This window comes from Hemicordylus capensis, chromosome 3 (assembly GCF_027244095.1).
Source record: "Hemicordylus capensis ecotype Gifberg chromosome 3, rHemCap1.1.pri, whole genome shotgun sequence".
Classification (NCBI taxonomy): Eukaryota; Metazoa; Chordata; class Lepidosauria; order Squamata; family Cordylidae; genus Hemicordylus; species Hemicordylus capensis.
In genome coordinates, this window is record NC_069659.1 from 169765139 (window position 1) to 169791122 (window position 25984).

The 25984-nt window shown below is 42.4% G+C and overlaps 1 protein-coding gene across 3 annotated transcripts in view; it reads left to right on the forward strand.

Moving 5' to 3' along the window:
- DIS3 (DIS3 homolog, exosome endoribonuclease and 3'-5' exoribonuclease) overlaps nt 1–25984 on the forward strand; it is a 38308-nt gene that overhangs the window by 1578 nt on the left and 10746 nt on the right. Inside the window, exons 3-16 of one of the 3 annotated variants that reach the window (XM_053307221.1) lie at nt 886–918; nt 2056–2249; nt 2390–2463; nt 3605–3769; nt 6230–6397; nt 10098–10211; nt 10291–10428; nt 10885–11031; nt 11985–12101; nt 14477–14578; nt 22162–22226; nt 22315–22399; nt 23962–24089; nt 24982–25068. In XM_053307221.1, the coding sequence (XP_053163196.1) occupies nt 886–918; nt 2056–2249; nt 2390–2463; nt 3605–3769; nt 6230–6397; nt 10098–10211; nt 10291–10428; nt 10885–11031; nt 11985–12101; nt 14477–14578; nt 22162–22226; nt 22315–22399; nt 23962–24089; nt 24982–25068 (1617 nt within the window). Of the gene's footprint in view, nt 1; nt 919–2055; nt 2250–2389; nt 2464–3604; nt 3770–6229; nt 6398–10097; nt 10212–10290; nt 10429–10884; nt 11032–11984; nt 12102–14476; nt 14579–22161; nt 22227–22314; nt 22400–23961; nt 24090–24981; nt 25069–25984 lie in introns of all 3 variants that reach the window. The other 2 variants (XM_053307223.1, XM_053307222.1) reach the window with 2 other exon arrangements.

Consider the following 25984-nt stretch of genomic DNA (forward strand, 5'->3'; position numbering starts at 1 on the left):
GGTTCATTCAAAGAAGGTAGCAAAAATACCACAGGGCAAAGCTACTAATGTGGAGAAGGGAGGGACCCCATGAGTGTGTTGGCCTTTTAAAGTTCTTTCTTTTAACAGTTAAGTTTATTTTGAGAGTCCAGATATTTTCCCTGCCTGCCAACTTTTAACAAATAGTGGACAGCATCTGGACTAGCATTACATCAGTAGAAATCTTTTCATGAATGGAAGGAGTGTTGCACTTGTGCAGTCCTCTTTCTGTTAACAGAACAAGCTTCCGCTAATGAAGCACTAGTCTGGATGCTGCCCCCCCCCCATTAAAAAAACAATGCTTAAGAGCTTTACACAGTTACAAAGAATGGCAACAGAGATAGGAGGCAGGGAAAAGGAGGTGCTGATTAGAGAGGGACAGCCTGACAAAAGAGGTGTTTACAATGGAGATCTCTGTGTGACAGGAGGCAGAGCATTAGGGTGCAAAAGGCTAGAGATGGAAGATAGATGAATTCTTACAGTAAGCTCAGGTTCTGTGGTCTGCAGCCATGGTACTTGCAGCATTGCTTGGAGAGGAAATTAAATCTGCATGCTATTCCTTCAGTGTTCCCTCTAAGGCGTGCACTCACAAGTTCTTAAATGTCTGCTCAGTTAATTTGAGATCTTGCTCAGGTTGAATCAGTAAGGTTCCACTCTGAATGCATGTGCATAAACACTGGTTTGATACTGCTGCCCAGAACAAAACTCATTCCACACACAGATAGAAAAAATTAGAAAGAACACTGTCCTTCTCCTTCCCCCTCTCCACCCTTTAAAAGCAGTTAACTAGGTAATTTCATTTTAAGACCATAGGCAAATGTCAGTAAATCAGTACATGCTATATTCATATACTAACTTTTGTTACAGACCTACTTTTGTTGATGCCAGAGAGAAATGCAGGTTGGATTTCCTTTCTTTCTATAGCACTGTTGTATTTTGTATCAGGATTTCTCATCATATTAAAATAAACTTAAATATTACACTGCTGCCATCGCTTTGCGAGAGTTCTTCAATCAAGACAAGTGCATATTAGATAAAAACCCAGAGCAATACACACTTTTCTTTAGGATAATTGACCAATAACAGGAGTTGGTGAAGCACACTTTCCTCCTGTCAGACAGCAGCAGTTTGTTTCCAATATATTGTAGTACTGTGCTGCAGTCTGTGTTGCTTCTTGCCTTCCATAGAGTTGTCTCATTAATCTCCTGATATTTTCTCTCTTTCTGGCAGAGGTGGAGTAGCAGGATTTTAGTTATTTGCTGGCATCCAGAGTAGCACTTGTGTAAGCAAGTATTGGCACAAGCAATTTCTGCCATTGCCATCACCTCCTCCTGCAGTCCCCTGAGCCTACCAAAAAGCCATTCCTGAGGGTTGAGGGCACCTTGTCAGGGGTGTTAGCTGCACGGGGAGGAGGGAGGCCTCAAAAAACAAATGGAGACACCTTCCGTGGGTGGCACTATAAGGGGAGAAGGCAATGGAAATTGCTTGTGCTAACTCTTGCTTTTGCTAGCACTGCCCTGGATGCTAGCCAATGAATATATTTACTCAGCTTGGGATGAAACCTACTTGTAGAACTATTCTAGGGATAGTACCAAATTTTGCCTCAACTGGGATTTGTGCTGGATTTACAACTTTGTGCAAAGGATGCATATTAGCATCAGATTATAATGTAATCCTGCAGTGTGTCGGAGGTCTCTGTTCCTGTGCACTGAAGGAAAAGAGACACCCATATGCTGCACTACTGCAAATAAACAGAGGTTTCCAGTTTTTTGCAGTGTTGACCCTGCACTGATTACCAGTCTGCATATCCCTTAAAGCCTTGTGACTATTCTAAGCTCAGTTTCAGAGCCTGGAATGGCATCAGATTCAAAAAGTTGTTATAGAAGCCTCATAGAGTGGGGGTGAATTTGATTACACTGAGATATATTTGAAGCAGATCCAGAAGATTTTTCCCTTTTCTAAACTACCAAGGAATGCATTTTAATCAACAACTGGATTGTTGGTGTGTGTTTTTTCTTAATATTTTTTTGTCTCCAGAGAAACATATATAGAACAAGAACAAGGAGAAAATTCTAATGACCGCAATGACAGAGCCATCAGAGTGGCTGTAAAATGGTATAATGAACACCTGAAGAAGTTGCAAAGCAAAGAGAAGGTGCAAGTTATCTTGCTTACAAATGACCGAACAAATAAGGAGCGTGCTTTGGAAGAGGGAATAACTGCTTATACATGTAAGTCTCCAAAGTGAAGACTTGCTGCTGTAGTAAACAAATGAATGCAAAATTTTAATATTGGATTATTTAAATTAGTATTGCTTGGTTTATAACTGTTACTATATACAGTAAATGTGGTTTTTATAAATGTTTTATAGGTGAAGAATATATAAAGAGCTTGATAGCAAACCCTGAACTTGTGGATCGACTTGCTTCCTTAAATGATGACGGGGTATGTTTTAGACTTCTGATTAAAAGTCTTTGAATATGAATGGTTCATGGTATAACTTTCCAACTGAAGAAGGTTTGCAACAAAGCCTTAATAAATATTTCCTTCCATTGTTGTAGGAAGACTCAGGATGGCATGTGTGAATTTATCACTCTTTCTCCTATTTGACAGTAGTTTTTATCTATCATTGGTGCCACTGACGTGACAAGAAGCAAAAGAGGGGGTGGGAAGCTGTCCACTGGGGATACTTGGGCACAGAACCACTCCTGAGCTTATGAAACCTACAGCTGAACCAGATAGCACCAGGAAGCACAAGTGCAGATGGTCTGAAAAGAAGCAGCCAGGAGACTTGTACTGTCTTAATCCCAGCACCTTATTAAAAACTAGGGAAAATAGTTATATTTTGAGCTGTTCTGAGACTTGTGATTATGATGTTCGATCTATTCTGTAAAATTAGCTCTTAGTGTTTTCACCAAAAATATTTTGTACTTTTTAACACTATTTTTGTGGTAGTTTTCGATATCAGTTTAAGTTTTGTAGTTAATAACACTGTTAGTTTTGTAAATCAGGCTTGGGTCTTTAATTTAAGCACATCTAAAATCATGTTTTGTTGTAAGTTCCTCTTCCATGAAGCATCTCTAGGATTGAGGGCTGGACCTACTAGTGTAGAACAAAGTGTCATAGGTTTCACTGGGTATAGCTGAATATCTACTTGGGAGTGGTTTGCCTTTGCTAAGTGTTTTTAAAGTGAGACCTAGTAAATGTGGTGAGTGATTATGTTGTTCTATGTGTTAGGTGTGTTTTATTTTACGTAATTTATATCTTGGTATTCTGTTATGGCATCTGACTGAAGAAGCTGTTAAATCTAAACTAGTAAATGTTTAAAATAACTTTAGTGCCCTTAAATACTGCTGTTGATGGCTAAATTAAGAATGCTTGCAGAGCAAGCCAGTTGATTCTGTAATATTCACTCTCTTCCATACCTTATGGGGACTTATCGTAACCACTAGTGTTGATCATACTGGTATAAGAAATTAGAGTGCAATATAACGGGCTGAACCTTATACTACTGAATTTAAATATTTGGAGCAATTAGTTAGTTTGGAGAAAACTAATTGTTTGTATGTATACATTGTTGTTACAGAATGAGATAGAAAGTGGGAGGATCATTTTCTTGGAGCATCTTCCTCTAAGCAAACTGCAGCAGGGCATAAAATCTGGCCTTTACCTTCAAGGAACCTTCAGAGCCAACAGAGATAATTACCTCGAAGCTACAGTTTGGGTTCATGGAGATGGAGATGAGAGAGAGGTTTGTTGACACATGATTGCATGTCAAATCCCTTTCTGGGAAAAGTTTGATTCCCCCCCCTCCCTTTTTATACAGGTACCCTTTTCTTAATTTTTTTCACATTCAAGATAGGTAGTGAAGGTATGCAAATGTGGAGTGGCAGAGGGGTGGCGTGGCTCCCTCATGAGGTGAGAGCCTCAGCTGGCAGATGCCCACTCCTGCTGCAGGCATCATTCCTCCTGCTTGCTGCAACCTCCCTTGCCTCTGCCTGTTTTGGGGCCCTTTCCCCTTTACCAGCCTGTCCCTGCTTCACCAGCTCTCAGTGACCCCTTTAACTGGGACTCTGCAGAAAAGTAGCCCACAACCAGCAATTCCCTTGATCTGAAGCAAGAGATCTCTTCACAGCCCTGTCGGTCTTGGGCAAGACTACTCCTGGGGAGGACCATGTTCCAGAGACCCAAGGTCCAGTCCCCACTGAGGAACCACCAGCTTCTCCACCAGACTCTGAAGAATGCCATTGGTATTGAACATAGATCCAATTGCAGCAAGGATGGCAGAGTGCTTGATTCTCTGATGGGAATGCAAACAGCTGTCGGGGTGGGCCTCAGAGAGATTCTAGGAGAGGGTAGAGGCTTTCTAGTTCCTGCATAACCACCTCCATTTCAGCCTTCCATTGCTGGTGCAACGAGTTTTTCCAAACTGCTCTCTAAGCAATATAACCTTGTTCCTTCTCCAAACTTCTTGTATCCTCCTTACTCCCTACCTTTTGTTCCCATCCAGCACTTTCCAGGGGTGGAACTGGCCCCAGTTCTGCCTCTCTTCCCCCTCACTGGTATCACATTCCAAGGTGTGCTGCTCCTTGCTGCTGTAGGCCAGCAAGACAACATGGAGTGTGTACCCAGTGCCAGCAGTTTCTTCCCTCGGCCTCTCCCACTGCTGCACCAGTGCACTCTCCCCCACCAGCACCAGTCATGCTCCATTTCAAGAGCAGGCAAAATGGATAAGTTTGGTGCTAGAGGAGAAAGGAGGAGAGAATGCTGGTGGAGGAGAAGCTGGCGCCTCTGGATACACGCTGCCTTGTCAGCCTACAACAACAGGCAGTGGCACACCCTGCAAGGTGAGGTCAACAAGGGGAAATAGGGACAGTGTCTGGGCCAGGAGGTGGGGGCAGAGCCAGCAAGGGAGGGCACAATGGCTTATTGCCATTTGCCTCAACATATAAAAGGTAATGAACTGGTGGGGTGTGTGTGAGAGAGGGGGCCAGGGTGGGGGTGGGGAAGAGTGTGTGAAATAATCTCATATGTATTAAGATTTGAGTTCACTTCAGCGCAATGCTAAGCACGTTTACTAGGCAATGACTTCCATTGAAATCAGTGGGGCTTATGTCTGAGTAAGTATGCTTAGGATCGTATTCTTAGGCTGAATCGTTGACAACAATGGGACTTGCATCTGGCTATTACTACTATTGTATCTGGTTAGAATTGAGCTGCGAGTTGTTGCTGGCTTAAATTTGTACCCTATGCTAAAGATTCAGGTTCTCTTCAGTTGAAATTGTTGGCTTTGGTCCAAACTGCTGTATGTCAAGTGGAAAGGACTTGTGTTCATGGTGGGGGGAAGTGTTGTTGATTTCCACCAGACGGTGCCCCCCACCCTTCACAACACATTACAAGCTATTCCAGAAGGTGCCCTGACCCTTAAGTAGCCAGGGACAGGAGGACTTCTGCAGAAATGGGGGTGTGAAACTCATGCACGGTTCTTTGGATCTAAGCTGTTGTGCCTATGTTGTTCTAATTTCTTTCATTAAAAAAACAAACATATTTTTTGCAACTTTTCACATGCATCATCATGACTTCTGAAAAGTTTAATCTTCCTTTCATATTTGTCATAATGTACAAATATACTTGTTTGCATCCATCTCAGTGGCACTGTTTTATATGTGTTGCTCTGTAAACTTCACTTTCACTGTGCAGAATATGGATTTATTATGTCTTAAGCTTAATTTATCTTTAATTTTGTACATATTTCCAGTAAGTTTACAAACTGTGATTTGCATTATTTATAGTTGAGGATTACATCTGCTCTGAGCAAACCATAGTTAAGCAGTTTCTCTGGCTCTGTCTGTAAAGTGTCAAGCATCAGGTATTGCTAATATCAGTTTAAGGCAACTAGTCCTGCCTAATCTTAACCTGGTCTAAATGTAATCTTTATACTAGCCATTGAGACGCTATGAAAATGTGACCATTACTTTAATGAGCCAACTGCCATTTTGCCCAGCTAGCTACAGCCTTTCACTTCAGGCCTTTTTTGGGGACTCATCCAGTCTACCTTTTGGGAGGCATTGCTTTCAGTGCACTTGATTAACTTAGCTTGAAGCTTGACATTTCTCTACTTTGTATCAGTTTAGTTTGTATTAGTTTAGTTTGTGATTCATCAGATGGTTTTATTAACATCGAACCTATTTGTTTCCTTTCACTGTTACAGATAATAATACAAGGACTTCGAAACTTAAACCGAGCAGTACATGAAGATATTGTAGCAGTGGAACTCTTGCCAAAAGATGCCTGGGCTGCACCATCATCTGTGGTCTTGCTTGATGATGAGGGTCAGAATGAAGAGGATGTCGAAAAAGAAGAGGAGAAAGAAAAAAGTGTATGACATGAACATGCCAGGTTTCTCTACTCTTCTGAACTTAACGTTCTCGACCATGCACCCACAAACCCAGAAGAAAAAAAAATCTTGCATTTTGTGCAGAATTCAGTTTCCACGTAACTTCACCTTTAAAAGTACCTTTTTAGCCCTTTTCCCTGTGAAGGTGGTGAATAGGTATTGCTTGGTGAAATATCCAAATCTAGAGGAAGGGTCTTAGTAGAATTTCCAGAGGCCGGAGATGAGGCATCTATGTACTGCATATCTTCTTGCCACTCCCTCCCACTGTACCGCCTGATACAGAATTAATGGCAGAAATGAGAACGCTAATGGAAGTGTTTAATTTCCACAGTTTTACAGGTGCAGAATTCAGATTTTCTGGTTCAGAACTTGGTCTTGTGTTTAGTGTACAATTTAGGCATAGTTTATTCTGTTCTGCCTAGTCATGGGAGGAGGCTCAAGGAGCTCTGCAAATTACCATTGCCTTGAAGGATGGAAATTCTAATCAGTTCTTTTGGCTTTTAAGATTCCACTAGACAATTGTCCACACACTTTCGAACCATCCCTGTAACTATAAAGGCTAGGGGTGTGTCTCTATTTTTCTGTTCTTCTTTCTGATGGAAGCTGAAATTCTCAGGATCGGGTTTGTGATCCGGTAACATCCATAAAAAGTAGGTTCTGCGCCTGCGTGGAACACTTGGGGCAAAATTGGTTAGCTCCTCGTGGCGCCAACCAAACACCACTGCACGTGCCCAGTGCTTGCTCATATCAGCGGTTTGGCGCCCTATAGTTCAGTTTCTTTCTGATCTCCAATGCGTTTGGTTCTTCATTAGTTCTTGGCTCCTCAGAAATATTTTAGTGGGTGAATTTAAAGGTTTTGACTCGAAATGTGACTGGACTAGTGATCAGACTACCCTTTGGAGATTCTGTTGTAACTTCTTGTGTATGACTTGGACTGGGAAAGAGTATCCTTCGTGTAATGGATATCGGTACCTCAGTAAAGCGATTTAAAGTGTACGACTACAGACTGGTAAAGTTATTGATTTCAGAATGTCTTTTTCAAGCCCAACACCTAGGATAAAGACCACCTTCAAAAGGAGTACCCAATGTAGGGGGAAGATCCCCTCCATGGATGGACACAACCTCTATGTCCTATGTTTGAGGGAAGGGCATAACGCTGCTGCATGCTCTGTCAGCAGCTCATACTCGAAGCTAGATAGACCTGACTGAGCTAGATAGATCTATGGTCTGACTCAGTATATGGCAGCTTCCTATGTTCCAAACTTTAAAGAATAGAACTGCATGCTTAAGAGTGGCGTTATTTGAGGAAGCCCTTACTCCAAAGTGTGTTTCCACACCTCCGGAGGAGGTGATCGCAACCTTGAAGTCAGCATTAGGAACTGCAGTCCAAACGCAGTCTAAATCCCCGATGCCAGGGCTGTTGACATTGAAGGACTCTCGCTTTTAAGGAGCTGAGAGTTCCTGTGGGACGCACTGCTCGAGATAAGGATAGGAAGCGCAGGCAAGAGGATGACTCGGGTTCTTCTTCCCTCAAAAAGCACAGGTAGAAGAGTGAACGGAGGGGAAAGCATTTGTCAGTGCCCAGCACCAGAACTCCCCCTCCATCTGGCTTTTGCCTAGCACATTCATCACCATCAAAATTGATGCTGGAAAGGGGAAGAGCTACTACGATGTTGACATTGGCACCTTGGCGTCAAGCAGATTATCTGTTGCCTGCACCTACCCCACATCAGTCTCCGTCGATGCCGAGAACCCCGATGTCAGAGTGGAGGGAACACATGCCAAGGACCTCAATGTTGGAGTGGAGAGACCACTCGCCGGTGCTGTTTGATGTCAACTTCGATGCCGCTGACGACACTGAGGCACTTTTCGACCCCAAAATGACACAGAACACCCTTACCATGCTGGAATCGAATGACAGTACCCCCTCGGCGTTGATGTTTCAGGGCTTCTTGAGCCATGTTCTCAATATAAACTTCACCGAGACGCAAGTTTTGGGCGGGGTAGAAATATTTTAAATAAAAATAATAGAATACATATGGAAGAGGAAGAGTTAATGGAAGTGCCAAAAACACCTTCATTTACCCCCTTGCAATTTGGGGATTTCTGTGACAGGCTTATTGCTTGTTGGTGGATGGGGTAATGTGTCCACAAATTCCACCCCTATGCACCCTGCTGACTATGCAGAATTTAGGAAGGCAGCTAGAAGGCGTACAGAACTGGTCCAGATGGCAACACAGATGACTCACCCTAAAGTTGTGGAGCTTCCTGCGAAACAAATTGCTACTCAAATGACTCCACCAAGGGTATTCAGTCACTGCACAAAATGTGAAACCAGTGTATGTGGCCCAGGATGCTGGTGTGCAAGCATCCTTGCCGCTGTTGGTACCCAAGCCAGCAAAACAAACGTCTATGTCTACACAGATGTGTTTAGAATGAGATATAGGGAAGAAAGTGTGCACTGGACGTATTCAAGTGCCAGTTAAAACATTGACGCGAATCACTGTAGGTTCAGGAACTGATAAGAGTGTGGGTTCCAGCTTCCATTCATCTTCCACTAGCAAGTCTGGGGTTCATCCTACAGAGCCAATGTCCTCAGGGGATGACTATGATTCTGACTCGTCAGAATCGATATTGACAGGTCACAATTCGGACTCAAAAGGACAATGTCCCAACGGAACCATCAATTTCCCCAACAGAGGAAATGAAGTCCTATCATCTCCAAATTGTGGAGATGCTTGGTTTGGATTGGAAACAGAAAGTTAGTGATCTGGATGACCCCGTATATAATCTGATGAAAAAGTCAAACTTGACTCAGCCACTATATTTACCAATGCTTCTGGTGATAACAAAAGCTGCTCAGATGGCTTGGCAAGTGCTGTACACATCAACACCAACTTCAAAAAGGTACAGAATACAGGAAGAGGCGAATGATTACTTGCTCAATCATCCAAATCCAAACTCTTTAGTTATTGACTGTGCATCTACTGCTAAAGGGTTGTGACGTTATACAACTCCAGCTGTATGTTCCCACTTCTGGGAGTGATGTAGCTCATGAGTCACCCACCTTTTATGGATGTTACCAGATCATGAACCAGATAAACAGGATGTTTATGCGTACTTGTAACAGGTGATCTGGTAGTGATCCGAAAACATTCATAAAACCCTCCCATCCATCTCCACTACAGATATTGCAAGCAATATGTTACAAGTCCACACACATAAAGGGAAGGCTGCTTTGAAGCAGCCATCAAGAAACTGAACTATAGGGTGCCAAACCGCCGATATGAACAAGTGCAGGGCACACGCAATGGTGGTTGGTTGGAGTCGCAAGGAGCTAACAAATTTTGCCTGAAGTGTTCCATGCAGGCACAGAACTCAATTCTTATGCATGTTACTGGATCACTACCAGATCATCTGTTACAGGTCAGCAACCTGTTTTTACTTAATTCTGCAGGCAGCACTAGAACCTGTGCTTGTGCAGAACCGTAGTAATCAACTCAGAAAGCCCTACGGGAGTCTTATGCAAAGCAGGATGATTCAAATGATGTCATAATATAGCATGTGACATGAAACGTGACAGTTCTACCATTTAAGCAGGAACTGTTGCACTACCTGATTATCCACGTTAAACTCAGAACATGTTGTTACTCTTTTTTCCCCTCTCTTTTTTTAAATCTAGTTCAAGGTTTCTGTTAGCAAGAATATGCTGCGACCAACTGGCAGGGTTGTGGGCATTATCAAAAGAAACTGGAGGCCTTTTTGTGGCATGCTTTCTAAATCACATATAAAAGAGGTAAGAATAACTGTGTCTGAATATTTCAGTTGTTGCAATTTTCTCAGTCAAAAAGTTGCCATCATTTTTCTCTTAACAGGCAAGACGGCATTTATTTACACCAGCTGAACGCAGAATCCCTCGAATTCGAATAGAAACAAGACAGGCTACAGCACTTGAAGGCCAAAGGATTATAGTTGCTATTGATGGCTGGCCTAGAAATTCGAGATATCCTAACGTAAGTATGAAATACAATGTAGCGTATTCTTAAATTGATTCTGAAGGTTAACAAGTCAACTTAATGATCAAACTCTTAAAGAGAAGAGGCTAGCCTCAATTGGTTTTCTTTTGGTGTCATTTTGGATTGGTTAATATGTGAACTATAGGACTGTTCTCAACATCCTGCCATTCTGTTGCAAAATTCATCTCACTGTTGTGATGCAGTCTGCCATGGATCCTGAGCTGCTCCAGTTCAGGACCATGGAGACTCCTCTTGTATTCAAGTAAGAATAAATAGATTAATTGCCTGATTCTAAGCAGGTTTACTATAAACTCACTGAGGTCAACAGGGCTTACTACCAAGTAATTGTACATAAGCATCCTTAAATAGTCTGTTTCATAGTCTTTAATTGTCCTGGGTTTTTTTCAGGTGGCCTTGTTTTTATAATACTAAATAAGATGTGTATTTCCCTAGGGCCATTTTGTAAAGAATTTAGGAGCTGCTGGAGATAAGGAGACTGAGACTGAGGTCCTGTTACTTGAACATGATGTCCCTCACCAGCCCTTCTCCCAAGCTGTTCTTAGCTTCCTGCCTCAAATGCCCTGGAGCATTACTGATCAGGTACAATGATGGCACTTAATTGCAAGCAAAAATGCCAGTTGATGACATTTTAACTGCAGTGTGAAGAAAGGGAATAATAATGGAAATAGAAGAGTATTATTTAGATTCAATATCTGTAGGGGTGGAAATCTTAAAATCTCCTTGCAAATGCTGGTTCTTCCTCATGCAAGTTTAAATGTTTGACCTTAACTCTCAGAATTGTCATTGGAGTAGAACAGAGGCAGCCAGAAATTTAGTGCTCATTTCCCCGTGGTGATTGGAACCCTCATCTGTCTCGGTTCCTTAACTATGAAATTATCATGAACTTAGTGTTTGCTTAATATCTCTTTGCATTCTTAGTACCATTATCAGCATTCTGCTGTTTTCAGGCAGATTTACTGCACAAGTAATTGACCCTTTTTAAAGCTATTTTTTTTTCACTATTCATCTTGCTACAAGGTCCACCATTTGGGAACAAGTTGTACCCACTCTGATTAAGTCTTGTACTCGTTTGTGCTTTGAACTGCGTAGTAAACGAAAGGCAGTATATAAATGCAAAAATAAATAAATTAATAAATAAATAATATGGCATACCTTCTGTGGCTTCTTGCATCGCTTGACTTTTTGTCTTCACAAAGTAGCTTGTGTTTTTTCTTCTTCTCTTGAAGTTCACAGCATCCATACCTACACACTTGGTTGACTACTTCATGTGTCTGACAAAGATGGCCTGTAGTTAGTTTATGCCAGCCACATTCTGTTACTGTGTAAGGTTCCATAAGACTGTTACAGCAAAATCTTTGAAGAGAGTAACATGGCTACCTGTCTGGCATTCCACTGTTGCTAGCCTTAATTACTGAGTTTATAATTTGAAGCAACAAGAGTATAAACTGGGTGGGTCCCTGTGCACATGTGCTCCATAGTTGAGTTTTTGTACTTGGTTTTTAACATTCTTTTTGTTGGCAAAAATATTTCAGGATATGAAATTTAGAGAGGACCTGAGGCATTTGTGTGTGTGCAGTGTAGATCCTCCTGGCTGTACTGATATTGATGATGCATTGCATTGTAGAGATCTGGAAAATGGAAATCTGGAGGTAAGTTTTTCTCCAATTTCAATGAAAGGCTGACATACAATTATTACTATATATGTTTGTTGTAAATCATAATGGGATAACAAATTGAGATCTGGCTTCTCCGTCTGTTTCTGAGAATTGTTGTTGCTTGGTTGCAGCTGGAATAACAAATGGGAGACACTCCTTGACCCTTCACTCCATCATTGATGGTTGATGTTCCCTGTAACAGCAGCTGATGTGTCAAATGGAAGGCTTGGCCCTGCCTTCTGCTGTAAAATGGAATGGCTTGTAAAAGCTAAAGTTCTGTTTTATTGTGACACTTGACCAGTGTGAACCTGCAGTAGCAGTATTTCATTGAATGCATAGATGAGTTTAGATTTTCTCCATGAAGGCCATTCATTTCAATGGCTTGCCTGGGACTCGAGACCATAGTGGTGCTTGTCAGGTCACTCCTACTGAAAGCAGCATTGGGAGACAGTGCTCTTTTTGACTGTAAAAGCAAGCTTTCAAAAAGAACATAAGAACCTTGCTGGATCAGGCCCAAGCCCTATCTAATCCAGCATCCTGTTTCCTTCAGTGACCCACCAGTTGCCTCTGGAAAGCCTAATTAGCAGGAGATGAAGGCACACCTCCTTTCTTGCTGTTGCTTCCCTGCAACTGGTATTGGGAGGCATCCTGCCTCTGAACCTGGATGTAATCTGTAGCCATCAAGACTAGTTGCCATTGATAGACCTGTTCTCCATAAAGGATTCAGTGAAATCGCTAACTCATAGCTTTGACTATATGGTCAGAATCCGAACCTAAGGGAACGTTGTACTTCATTTTTCGTCTATTCCTCAAGGAAAACTCAGATTATGAGCAGAAATTGAGCAGTGTCAGGATCAAGTAACAAAGGCATGATGAAAATACAGAAGCGTAGTTTGGGAAACTTTGGTTAAGCAACCATCCTCTTAACTGTAGCTTGAAGAGGAAATGGTGCAATGGATTTAAAATGGACTCCCAAGAGAGTAATTCAGGGAGGGAGGGAGCATATGTTTGTGTGTTTATAGTCAAAGTAGTAAAGAGCCACCTAATGGCGTAACTTGCCTAGCGAGCAAGAGGTTGCTGCTTTGAATCCCCACTGGTATGTTTCCCAGACTATGGGAAACACCTGTATCGGGCAGCAGCAATAAAGGAAGATGCTGAAAGGCATCATCTCATACGGTGTGGGAGATGGCAATGGTAAACCCCTCCTGTATGCTACCAAATAAAACCAAATGACTCTGGGGTTGCCAGGAGTTAACACCAACCCGACAGCACAACTTTACCTTTAGTAAAGAGCTAACATTCTGGAGAAAGTGAAATATTACCTGTAAGATATCTTGCATCACATACTTAATTGCACTTGCTTTCTTAATTATTGCCGAAAGTTACTGATTAATTTATGCATTTTGTGATTGGCTGACTGTACAACATGTGCAGATTGCACCTTTTGTTGTTATAAAAGATCTGTAACAAAGAATAGGTTTTGGAGGGCTGAGGCTCCTTTCTATAACATCATGCCCAGCAAACTGTTGTGGCTCTCCTTACTGAGGCTCATTTCTACTAGGTGTGGGGATATTATGGTTTCTGTATGTGAAAGAACCAAATGTGAGAGATAAATGGTATCACTCACTGTCTAATACTCTCTAGCTTGTTGTAAAATGCCCAGAGACGTGAGTTTGGGGCGGTATAGAGCCCCTGGTGGCGCAGTGGTAAAACTGCCGCCCTGTAACCAGAAGGTTACAAGTTCGATCCTGACCAGGGGCTCAAGGTTGACTCAGCCTTCCATCCTTCCGAGGTTGGTAAAATGAGTACCCAGAATGTTGGGGGCAATATGCTAAATCATTGTAAACCGCTTAGAGAGCTCCGGCTATAAAGCGGTATATAAACGTAAGTGCTAAGTGCTATAGAAATATGTTGAATAAATAAATAACAAGCAACTCTGTAAATAGTTTTTTTGCCCTTGTGGATATATTTGTTAGGGTCTGATTGTTGACACTTTATATGCCTGAATTCATATAAACTGTTCTGCAGTTCTATATCCATTTACAGTTTGCAGTTGAAGGCAATGACATAATACTTTTGTAAATGAGTATAGGACTCTTGCCTTGGCGTGTGTGCAATATATACACAGGGGTTTTTTAGTTCCTTACTTATACTTCAGATCAAGACATTTAGTTTAGGTATTACTGCACTGTTGCAGATACAACAAATTTGCCAGTCTACCACAAAACATAAGTATCTAGTAGTTCTAGAAAACAGGAGAGTTGGTTGTAAATTATCTCTGTGTAAATGTACATAATAGATTTCCAGTGTGAGAGATACAATAAAATGTATAGTCCTGGAAATTCTGAATTATTCTAATTATTTTTTAGGTTGGTGTACACATTGCAGATGTCAGCCATTTTATTCGACCAGGAAATGCTTTGGATCAAGAATCTGCAAAAAGGGGCACAACTGTGTATCTGTGTGAAAAAGTAAATTTCTTTTTCATTGTAACTCTTTGTTCCAGCAGGATTCTTTTCTTGTCTTGGTTACAGCTTTGTTTCTTCCAGAGAAGAATACATTCCAAACTTGAACTAGGTAAAGGGATTTTGGCCATGCTTCTGTGATAAGGCAGAAACCTCTTGGAATTAGCTGTAAATTTTGATGTTAGCAATAGTTGTGAGGAGACAAAATAGATAAGCGGAAAAAATCAAAATATTTAAATTTGTATTGTGCATACCTCTGAAATATGTATCAGTAGAGTTCATAAATTTATGGGACTAACCTTGCTATGTCCATCTCTGGCATTTCCAGGTAGGTCTGAGAAAGACAATCATATGAAACCCTGGAGAGTCGCTGCCAGTCAGTGTAGACGGTACTGAGTTTGATACATGATTTGACTTGGTATAAGGTAGCTTCATGTGTCTAATGTCATATGGCAAGCTTCCAATAAGTAATATAACCAGAGATTAGTAGTTACTATCAGCCCAAGGATGAGTGTTGGTAAATACAGCCAGGAAAGAAAGAACACGGGACGAGTCTAAATACAGCTTTTTGTTTAAAAGCCAAGATATTCTAATACTATATAGTCTCACCATTATGTGACTTTCTTTTTACCAAACTTCAATTTGTATCTGGTTTAATCGTGCACAAGTTATATCTTTCAAAGATGGCACTTTACCCCTGTGAATCTGTTCTGGTGTGGGGGTGGAGAAAGCGGTTGTGTAGAGTTGTACCTTCTACAGTTCTGCCTTTCAGGTGTTTCTTTTTCTCCTTGAGCATTTAAGGGATGAAGCTACCATCCCAAAATCGCCACAACTCCTGTTTAATTTGCCTGGGTGAATGACACAATACAGCCACTTGTAAAATGTGTACGTCGTTTTCCACCCAAATGGGGAAAAAGATCGGGCACATAGACTAAGAGCGGCCCTGTATGATGGGCAGCTTAATACTTCATTGGAATTAATGTGTCATGTTTCCTTAAAACTTCACAATTATGTATTATGTAATTGATAGAGAGAGAGAGACAGAGAGAGAGAGATTGATTTATAGGATATCTTAAGCAAAAAGTGAGTTCTCTGTCCCAATGAGCTTACATGCTTTACATTGTCAAAACTGTCTGCTGTGCAGGGCTGCATCCTGAGCATTTCTTGGCAGCTGTATTCACCAAATATACATAAGTGTTTTTTCAGGATGTAAATTGATAATCTGGATCGTGATCCGTTGGCCATCCATAAATATTGGTTCTGTGCCTGCGCAGGACCTTGCGGGTGGAATGCTATAGCTCCTCATAGTGCCCACATTCTGCCTCATGCGCTCGGCATCATTGTTATTTAAGGCGGCCGAGGCACCATTTCCCCAGTTTGTTTCTGACCACCATAGCGTACAGACCTTGTCTTCATTGCTCCTCGACTTGGATTGGTTCCCTTTTGTGGGTGCAGATCAGGCACATAGACTGAGAGCGGCTCTGTATGATGACATACTCAGGCCCCCAACACCAAGACTGGATGCCCCTTTGTCTAAATCAATACCAATGCCAACAACTGCAGGGGGGAAAAACATTCTAAACCCCCAGCGTCCAGTGCTTCATTGGCTCCAGTATTTAAACCTCCACCACCATCGGGAGGTTCTATGACTTGGCGCTATAAATCAAAGAAAAAGCGACATTCCTCGGATGAGGAATCCTTGGCTTCAGCTCACCAGAAGTATAAGAGTCGGGATCAAACTTTGGTTAAGACATCATCTCCAGCTGGACTTCAGAGTGTGCCTTTCCATACAAAACATACCAAGCCCTTGACGTCATTCTCTACCCCCAAAAAGAGTGGGGATGAGCATACATCTGACCAGTGCATAACATCGAAACCCTCAACACTGAGCACTCCACTCCAGGAGGTGAGTCTACACCTAACAATGATCTCGCCTGCCATGACACCAATTTTTTCTCCATCACCGTCGATGGATTGACATCAAGAGACCTCATCTCTTCTGAATACTCCAGTTCTCACACCTCAAAGCAAGTAACTCCTCAACACCATGAACCTTCCCCACCTCCACCAATCTTCAATATTGAGACTGACCTTGAAGGCTTGGATTCTGGTCTGGATCCTTCTATCACAACAACACTACTGGACTCCAATGGCAGTATACCACTGGCCTCAACATTCAAATGTTTCCTGCCCCAGAGCTAGATGAGGATCCAGATGAAGTCCAAGAGTTTACAGAGGTTCCAGCCACAGTACCGAAGACACTATCATTGTCACCTACATGTACCAGGTTCAGTGTTAGCCAAAGTCTGTTTCACCCACCAGCCTGTTTTGCTTTCACAGTGTCACATCTGGCAACACCTCTGGTGAGCACATCCCAATGGCGTGTGTGTGTGTGTGTATGTAAGGGAGGATAGCTGGTCTTGTGGTAGCAAACATGACTTGTCCCCTTAGCTAAGCAGGGCCTGCCCTGGTTGCATATGAATGGGAGACTAGAAGTGTGAGCACTAGAAGATATTCCCCTCAGGGGATGAAGCCGCTCTGGGAAGAGCATCTTGGTTCCAAGTTTCCTCCCTGGCTTCTCCAAGGTAGGGCTGAGAGAGATTCCTGCCTGCAACCTTGGAGAAGCCGCTGCCAGTCTGTGTAGACAACACTGAGCTAGATGGACCAAGGGTCTGATTCGGTATATGGCAGCTTCCTATGTTCCTATGATGCCCTATAGTTATTAGGAATACAGGCTATGGAAGGCACAACAACCTAAGGTGACACAGACCCATCTGTTCTTTCTTTCATCTACCTTGGCGTGACCAGTGCCTGTTAAGACATTAGCTGCTGGTGATGTTTCTGCAAGTCATGTGAATGTGATGCCAACTACTGCAGTGTCAACAACCCAAACATTAACTCCTCTTAAAGATACACCCACTATACAAGATGGTCGCATCGAGAAGCCCACATTTGAGAGTGCCACTACTCAAATTATAGTTCCTGTAATTGAAATTCCAAAAACCACCCCTACAGGAACCCAAAATGTACCTACATCTATTGTGATATCTTCAGATGGAACTTATGATTCTTCTGATTCTGAACCAGACTCAGAGAGAATACTACATGCTACCAACCCCTCTACGATGTTCCACCAGCGACTCATATATCCCCAAAGGAAGAACTAAAGGCCTATCATTTACAAGCCAAGGAAATAGCAGAAGTGCTGGGCCTTGATTTAAAGACACAAACAATAAATATCAAGGACCCAGTACATGACTTTTTGTCAACCTCTCAGATTGCACATCCAGTAGCATTACCAATATTGCCAGTAATTTATTGTGCAGCTCAATCAGCATGGGAGGTCATTCACACACCTGCCCCAGCATCAGAAAGTCTGGAGGGCCTTTACCGGGTCCAGGAAGAGGATAATACTTAACTTTTAAAAAAACATCCTGTCCCTACTTCACTAGTGATTGACACCACCACATCAGGCAGATGACATACCACACCTGCAGACAAAGAAAATTAAACATCATGGGATGGAAGGTGTACTCCACAGCATGCCTTTGTTAAAATTGGCAACTACTTGGCCTGTATGGCAAGTTATAATAATTCTTTATGGGAAAACCTTCCACAGGACTTTAATACCTTCTCTCTTGAAGAGTTTAAAAAGCATTTCTCTGAGACCATGGCAAAATCGACAGTGGTAAGTCGACAACAACTGAGCACTGCCAAAACAACTGGCAGAGGTCTATGACCACCACAATACCCATCAGAAGACATGCCTGGCTCTGTTCTGCTTTGTTAGAAATGGACATGAAAGAAAAAATAGAGGGCTTATCTTTTGATGGTAAGGGTCTTTTTAGCGAGGAAACAGATTCCACCATGGAAAAGCTGGACAAATCAAAATTTACAGCTAAATCATTTACAGTGCCTTTATCCACTTCTTACTCATCTTCAGGATATAGGTCTTACCCTAAACAGCAATCCACTTATAAACAACAAGATCGCAGAGATTATAGGAGACCATAACAACCATATAACAAACATGCCCCCAGCCACAAGAACAAAATTAACCAGGAGCAGTCAGAGATACCAAAATAGCATTTTGTATTCATTTTCAAGTCGACCAACAATCCAACAGCCTGTTGCCAATTCCATCTCACTGGCATCTCCAATCCCATCTTTAAATGCCATATTCATCAAACTGGCAAGCCATGCCCCCGCATGGCACCACATAACTTCAGACTGTTGGGTCCTCAAGATCATTTCTCTGGGCTATGCCATAGTGTTGAAGACCTTGCAAGTTTTCTCAGATACATTCATGCAATGCCATCTCTGATGGAAGAGGTGAAGGACTTGTTGGGAAAAGGGGCTATTGTGGTGGACAAGCCAATGGGATGGCTTCTATTCCTGTTATTTTCAGATACTCAATCAGGGAGGATCTGTTTGGGATCTGTAAACGGGGAGGATTTATTTTCAGATCCCCAAATGTCCCATCATGGACTTGTGTCAACTCAACAAATTTGTCCGTTTGAAAAAGTTGTGCATTATAACATGGCAAAACATACTTTCACTATTATTCCAGAACAGTGGCTTGCACCGTTTGAACCTTTAAAATGCTTATTTTCACATTGGCATCAGAATTTCTAAGTTTCACCGTGGGCGATTCAGTATACAAGTACAAAGTATTACTGTTTGGACAACAGTACCATGAGTCTTTACAGAATGCATGGCAGTTATAGTGGCTCACCTATGAACAAGGGGAATCACAATCTTTCCATACCTGGATGATTGGCTCCTGGCAGCAAGAGAGATAAAGTTATGTTCTCAAACATCTTATGTATTGAATCTTCTCCACAGTCTGGAGATTTAGGTAAATTGGATCGTCTCACCCAGAGACAATAAAATTTTAGAATTTACATTGGGGCTGTTTTGAACACGGAAACAAAAAGGGCATACTTACCAGTTAGGATCTCATAAAAGAACTTATCTAGGAATGTTCTGTCCATCCAATGTCTTCTGGATTTAATGGCCTGCAGTGCAACTGTACACTGCACACGTCTGAAAATGAGGAAACTACAGCTGTGGTTCCTCTGTTTTCTGCCCCAGCATAGACAGCCCGCATCTATGGCTCACCATCCCCTTTCCTGTATTGCAGTCTCTGAACTGGTAGACAAAACAGACTAATCTTAAGGAAGGAGTCCACTTTCAAACTCCAGTACTGTCAATCTGTGTTACCACAGATGTATCCCTATCTGGTGGGGAGCTCCTTGCAAAGGGCATCAAGTATAAAGGGTGTGAACTCATCAGCAGAGACTGATGCACATCAGTTTCTTAGAGCTCCTGGCCCATTTTCTGGGAATGAAGGCCTTCCTACCCCTCCTAAAGGGCAATGTGGTACAGCTGCAACTGGATGACACTACTGCCATTGCATATATCAACAGGCAAGGGGGCACCATCTCCAGGTCACTGTGTGCCCTAAGCTTATAGCCTTTTTGATACTGGTGCATTCACAGCCAGATTCATCCAATAGCTATACACATAAAGAGCATAGACAGTGTGCTAGTGGACAGCCTAAGCAGGTCATTTGTACAACAACAACAACACCATGAGTGAGAGATTTACTCAAGATATTGACACCCATATTCAGTGCGTGGCACTATCCTGTAATAGAACCTTTTGCTACCTCTCACAACACCAAACACAGGAGATTCTGTTCAAGAGCAGGATGACCCAAGATCCCTAGGGGATGTCTTCCAGTTAAACTGGAACTCAGGCCTTCTCAGGTCTTCCAGATAAACTGGAACTCAGGCCTTCTAGACTTTCCACCACAATCTCTACTAGGACAGGTGGTGGCAAAGTTGCTTACAAACCAGGTGTCTTGCATATTGATAACGCCTTGGTGGCCCTGCCAGTCTTGGTTTCCATTGGTACTCACAGAGACTGTCACCCCACAGATACTGGAGATCTTCTGTCTCAGGACAAGGGTTGGGTACTACATCCAGAAATAGGCATGCTGAGACTCACAGCTTGGCGAATACACTTCTGTATGATATCTTACTGAATTGGTGTAAACCATCCACAAGACTTAATTACGCTTGTAAATAGTTTTCTACATACACAAAGTTGACTGGTTTTGCATCTTTGCAGGCTTCTATCAGGGGCTTACTCCTATATCTAATGTCCCTGAAAACAGAAGTCTTGGCGAATATATCCATCAAGGTTCACTTGGCTGCTATTTCAGCCATGCATCCCGGATGGGATGGCAAATCTGTTTTTTGACACCCCAATAGTAAGAGTTTCCTCAAAGGTTTAACAAATGTGTACCCACCTATTTGACAACCAGTAGCTCAGTGGAGCTTATCCTTGGACCTATCTGCCTTGTCCATGGGGGCCCATTGAGCCTGTGGCAACAGCCCCTCTCAAACTGGTTACTTCCAAGATGGTATTCCTAATAGCCATCACCACTGCTCACAAGTGAGTGAACTCACCGCTCTACGTGTAAAGTGCTGATGCGCATGGACCATGCATTCCTGCCAAAGATAGTATCTGACTTTCACTTCAATATATTGTACTTCCCACGTTCTTCAGAGATCCTGTCACTCTCATAGAGAAGTCAATGCATGCTCTCGATGTATGTAGGTTATTATTATATTATCTGCATTGCACAAAATCCTTCAGGCTGACTAAACGTCTATTGGTTTCCTACAAAGGAAAGTCTAAAGGGCAATGTGTTTCTAGACAATGCCGTCACATTGGCTAGTAGAACTAATTTTGGTGGTGTATAAACAGAAGTAGACCCACTTTGGGAAACACGTGTTGAAAAGGATGTTGCAATAAATACTGCACCCTCCTCCTAAGGGAGCTAGCTAAACACCCATACTTATGGGTGGCCAACAGATCACAATCCACATAAAGAGGTTGCTTACCTATAACTGATGATCTGGAAGTGATCCGTTGATATCCATAAGATCCTCCCATTCCTCCCTGCCACAGTAGTTTGATAGTACATATAGATACTATTAAGGAGAACTTCACTTACCAATGACAGTTGAGGATGACTGTCTACTCTGGCGGTCATCCAGGAAACAGGAAAATGGTGCCCTGGCCACCTTAAATAATTAGCATGCCGAGCACGCGGGCGCCACACGGAGCTATAGCATTCCACCCGCAAGGTCCTGCGCAAGTGCAGAACCCATACTTATGGATACCAACCAATCACTTCCAGATCATCATTTACAGCTAAGCAACCTGGTTTTACATCTTAATTAAGGTTGCTTATGATTATTCATCAATGCAGATAAGAAATATGTCTTATATTGAGCCATTTGTGGGCAGATTGTCATTGGCAGTTACTCATGAGACTGGTTTTTTGTGTGTGCATTCAATCCAGTACAATGAAACAGAACTTTTCATATCCTGAGATAGCTATTGGACAAGTATCTTTAATTGGAGAAAGGCAGGTTTTCCCCATAGGTGTTAAGCCCAAAATTTTAATTAACAAATTGGGTACAATTCTTTAAACCTATTTTATGGGAGTAGCTGTGAACAATATTGGTTTAAATAACTGAAGCAAACTTGTATATTTGTTCTCCATCTTACAGAGAATTGATATGGTTCCAGAACTACTTAGTTCCAACTTATGTTCCCTGAGATCCAATGTGGATAGGTAATTGAATGTTGACAATTTTGAAAATATTCAAGACATCGTGAATACATTTTGCCTATTTCATCAGTAATTTTCTTCCTCTTCCTAGGCTTGCATTTTCATGTATATGGGAAATGAATCACAATGCTGAAATCTTGAAAACCAGATTTACAAAAAGTGTCATTAATTCCAAGGTAGGATTAAAATGTATTGGGTATTTAGAAAAACCATGTTGAATAAAGTGGCTCACACAACATTCCACCAGTGTTCAGCAGTCTCCCCTTCCCTTTGCAACTCTCGTGTGATTCCTAAAACTATCCTTAGCGTGTTCGCCAGCACATAGTCTGGCTGTCGGCTGTTTTGAACTCTTGTGAATCCTGAAAAGGGACTACATGTAATAGATATAATATATATCAGCCCAGCATAGTGTGTCTCCAGTGGCTGTTGCTCTGTCTCCTTTATGTTCTCTTTTTAGAGTGAGTCCTTTTGGAATCTATATATTTCTCCTGGGTGTGCCATTGGAATGCATCCCGGCAGCCCAGCTGATTGGCTGGGCTGCAAAGGCACCTGATTGGCTGGCGCACCCAGGAGGAGAGAGGAGAATTGGCTGGCGGCGGGCCAGGGCTGCTGGCAGCCCGGCCACGGCGAAGCAGTGGCGGGCATGGCCGAGGCGGTGAGGTGGCGGTGGGCCCGGCCAAGGGCTGAGGCGGTGGCGGGCCCCAATACTGGGGCAGGGGGTGGGGGAAGAGGTGGCCGGTCTCCTTGGGTGGCCACAAAGACTGGAAAGCGGCAGCGGCAGGCTGCGGAGGCGGCACTTGGTGTGGCGGGCCCGGCCACAAAGGTGGCACTCGGCCCGGTGGCGGGCCAGGCCACGGAGGCGTCGAAAGCTCTTTCCGTGATCCCTCCTGCTGCCCAAATGACAGGCCAGGCTGTTTTCAGCCCATTTCAGGGCTCTCTATGCACGTGCACAGAGAGTCCTGAAACGGGCCAAAAACTGCCTCACCCCTTATTTGGGCAGCAGGAGGGTTCACCACAGCAGCTTTTGCTGCCTCCAGCACCATCCCGGATGGCATGGGGCGGCTTAAGGTAGCGGGAGGAGAAGGCGGAGGGGCCAGATTGGCATGAGAGCTCACAGAAGGAGCTTTTGCTACCCCCATGGCCATCCCGGGAGCAGCTTTAAGGCAGGGGGTGGGGGGTGGCCGGATCGGCCAGAGAACTAGTGCACAGATGTTCTGCGCTGACCCAGCTAGCAATAATTATTCATTCATGGAGGGTGAGAGAAACCAAAGAAACTGATCTTCTCTAAATATTTCATGAATCCATCCAAACAGTTCATGGAAGATGAGAACACAGTTAATGATATTTGGCCAATAACTGAGGCCAGGTGGTCCTTCGTGATTGCCACTGTAGTCACAGGACAATCGAACATTGCAGGAGAGCTCTTTCTTGGAGGGTGGGAGAAGCAAGTTTTCTCCAGACAGTGGCTGGGAGCAGGGATTGTATCTCAGGAGCCCTCAATCTGCTCACCAGGGACTAGGGCCAGATTGTTCTTTTCCTTACCTCTGCAGTAAAGTATGGAAGAGCAGAATGTCTGCTTTAAAAAATCTGAAGCAATTGCATACTGTGTCCAAACTGCCTTTGAAGAACATTTTGCATTCTGTTGCATGCAGATCTGTTGCATTTAGGAATAATCACTGCTGCCCTTACATTTCATGCTTCTCCCTCTCTCTCTTTCTTTAACCTTCCTTCTTTGGAGGCTTCCCTTACATATGCTGAGGCACAGATGAAAATAGATTCCACCAGCATGAATGATGACATTACTACTAGTTTACGTGGACTAAATAAGCTTGCCAAAATTCTTAAAAAGCACCGGATAGAAAAAGGGTAAGTAGTTCATACTGTACCTGCTGCTTCGCCTGTTCTCTCTTGGTCCTAGGACTTTGCTTCCCAGTACAGCCATGTAGCATTTGTTACTAGATTTTCTTAATGCCAATGCTGAAAAGAAAATTATGGCAGAACTCCTATATTATGTAACATAGTGGGTGGCATTGATACTCTTAATGGAGTGGTGAAAAGATGCAGCGTCTGCTAGTGGAGTATTACTCCACTAAAGATTTAGATGTTACCCATTGATTTTCAGACTGTTTGGTGAAACTCTGTTAGTTAGAAGCTTATCCAGTTCTTGATCAAATGAGCTTCTCTAATAGACAGCTTGCCTACCACTACGAATCATCTCCTGCTGTGTGTGTCACTAGAGTGTTGAATATGTTTCTGGGCTGTTCAGTGACCTGTATATACCACCTAGAATGATCTGCTATGCATTAAGTTCCATAGCAGATGCACATAGGGTCCTTGGCAGGTGAGTCAGAATGGAAAGTATGAAAGCTAATGGTTAACATACAGGCTAACCTTGTTCCAGCGCACCAGGGTTTTCCCTTATGGGAGTGGTAACTTTCAGCAATTCCCCCTTCCCTCTTCGACCACCTTTAACTTCTAAAGTGGTCTCGAAGGGTCCCCCAACTCTTGGAAACATGATTTTGGGGGCACAGTTGGCTGCAGAGGGAAGGGGAGGATGGCTGGAAATCACCCCTCCCCCTTGCAAGGCAAGACAGAAAACCTTGCCATGTTGGCAAGGGGTTAGTCTTTATGTCAGACTGTGATTATAGCTTATGCTATACATTAGCTTTGATTGATGCTAATTCAAGGACGGTTACTTTAATCAGTCACCCTGATTCTGTAAAATATCTTGATTTTGTTCAAACATGTTACCTTCTAGGGCTTTAACACTTTCTTCACCTGAAGTTCGTTTCCACATGGATAGTGAAACCCATGATCCTATTGACTTGCAGACAAAGGAGCTCAGGTATGTTTTAATTACGGGTTTTTGTAATGATTAAATCATTTTTAAGTATCCCTTTAGCAATGCACCATTCATTCTCTATATTTGCTAAGGAAGATATGACATGCATAAAGGAGCACTCAGCATTAGGACTTTAGAATGCTGAAGGAATTGCGCATAGATTTTGCACTTGTTAGATCCATACCATCAGCATAATCTACAGAATATGTACCGAACTATGATTTGTAGGCATGTTATAGCACAGTGTTTTAATCATGAGGTGCTCACTATGGACTTCAAAAATTATGAGAGTTGGAAAACTACTTAATATGTTGTCCTTAATGTATTTATTTGTATTATAAATTTATACTATATCATCAGTGTACATGGCATTGTAAACAAAACAAGTGCCTACTTCATACAGCTTGCAATCATGAGCCTAAACCTTCCAAATTTGTGCATCTAATATTGGCTACACAACTCCTAGGTTTACCTCTTCCCAACTAATATTTGTAAGCTTGGTTTTCTTCTACAGTTTCAATATAAACTGTTTATCCACATAAAATATTAAATGAAAAAGGAGAATGAGATTGTGCTAATGGGAATGTTAAGTAATTGGTGATAGTTCTTGAGGGGTACAATTAATCTTCCTTATTGTTGGTGGGAAGTATCTGCCTATGCTCACCAAAAAATATTAGATGCAAGTTGGTTAGTCCATTTTTTTCCTTTTGCATCATGTATGACCACTAGTAGTGACCCATTGAATGTGAGAACAATGCCATAGGTTACTTTCACAAATACAGTACAAGTTATTGAAACATAATCCATTCTGGATATATTCAAAAACGATGAGTAATTATATACTGCTTTTCAACCAAAGTTCCCAAAGCGGTTTACATACAAGAATTAATTAATTAATTATATGTAGTGGAGGCACAAA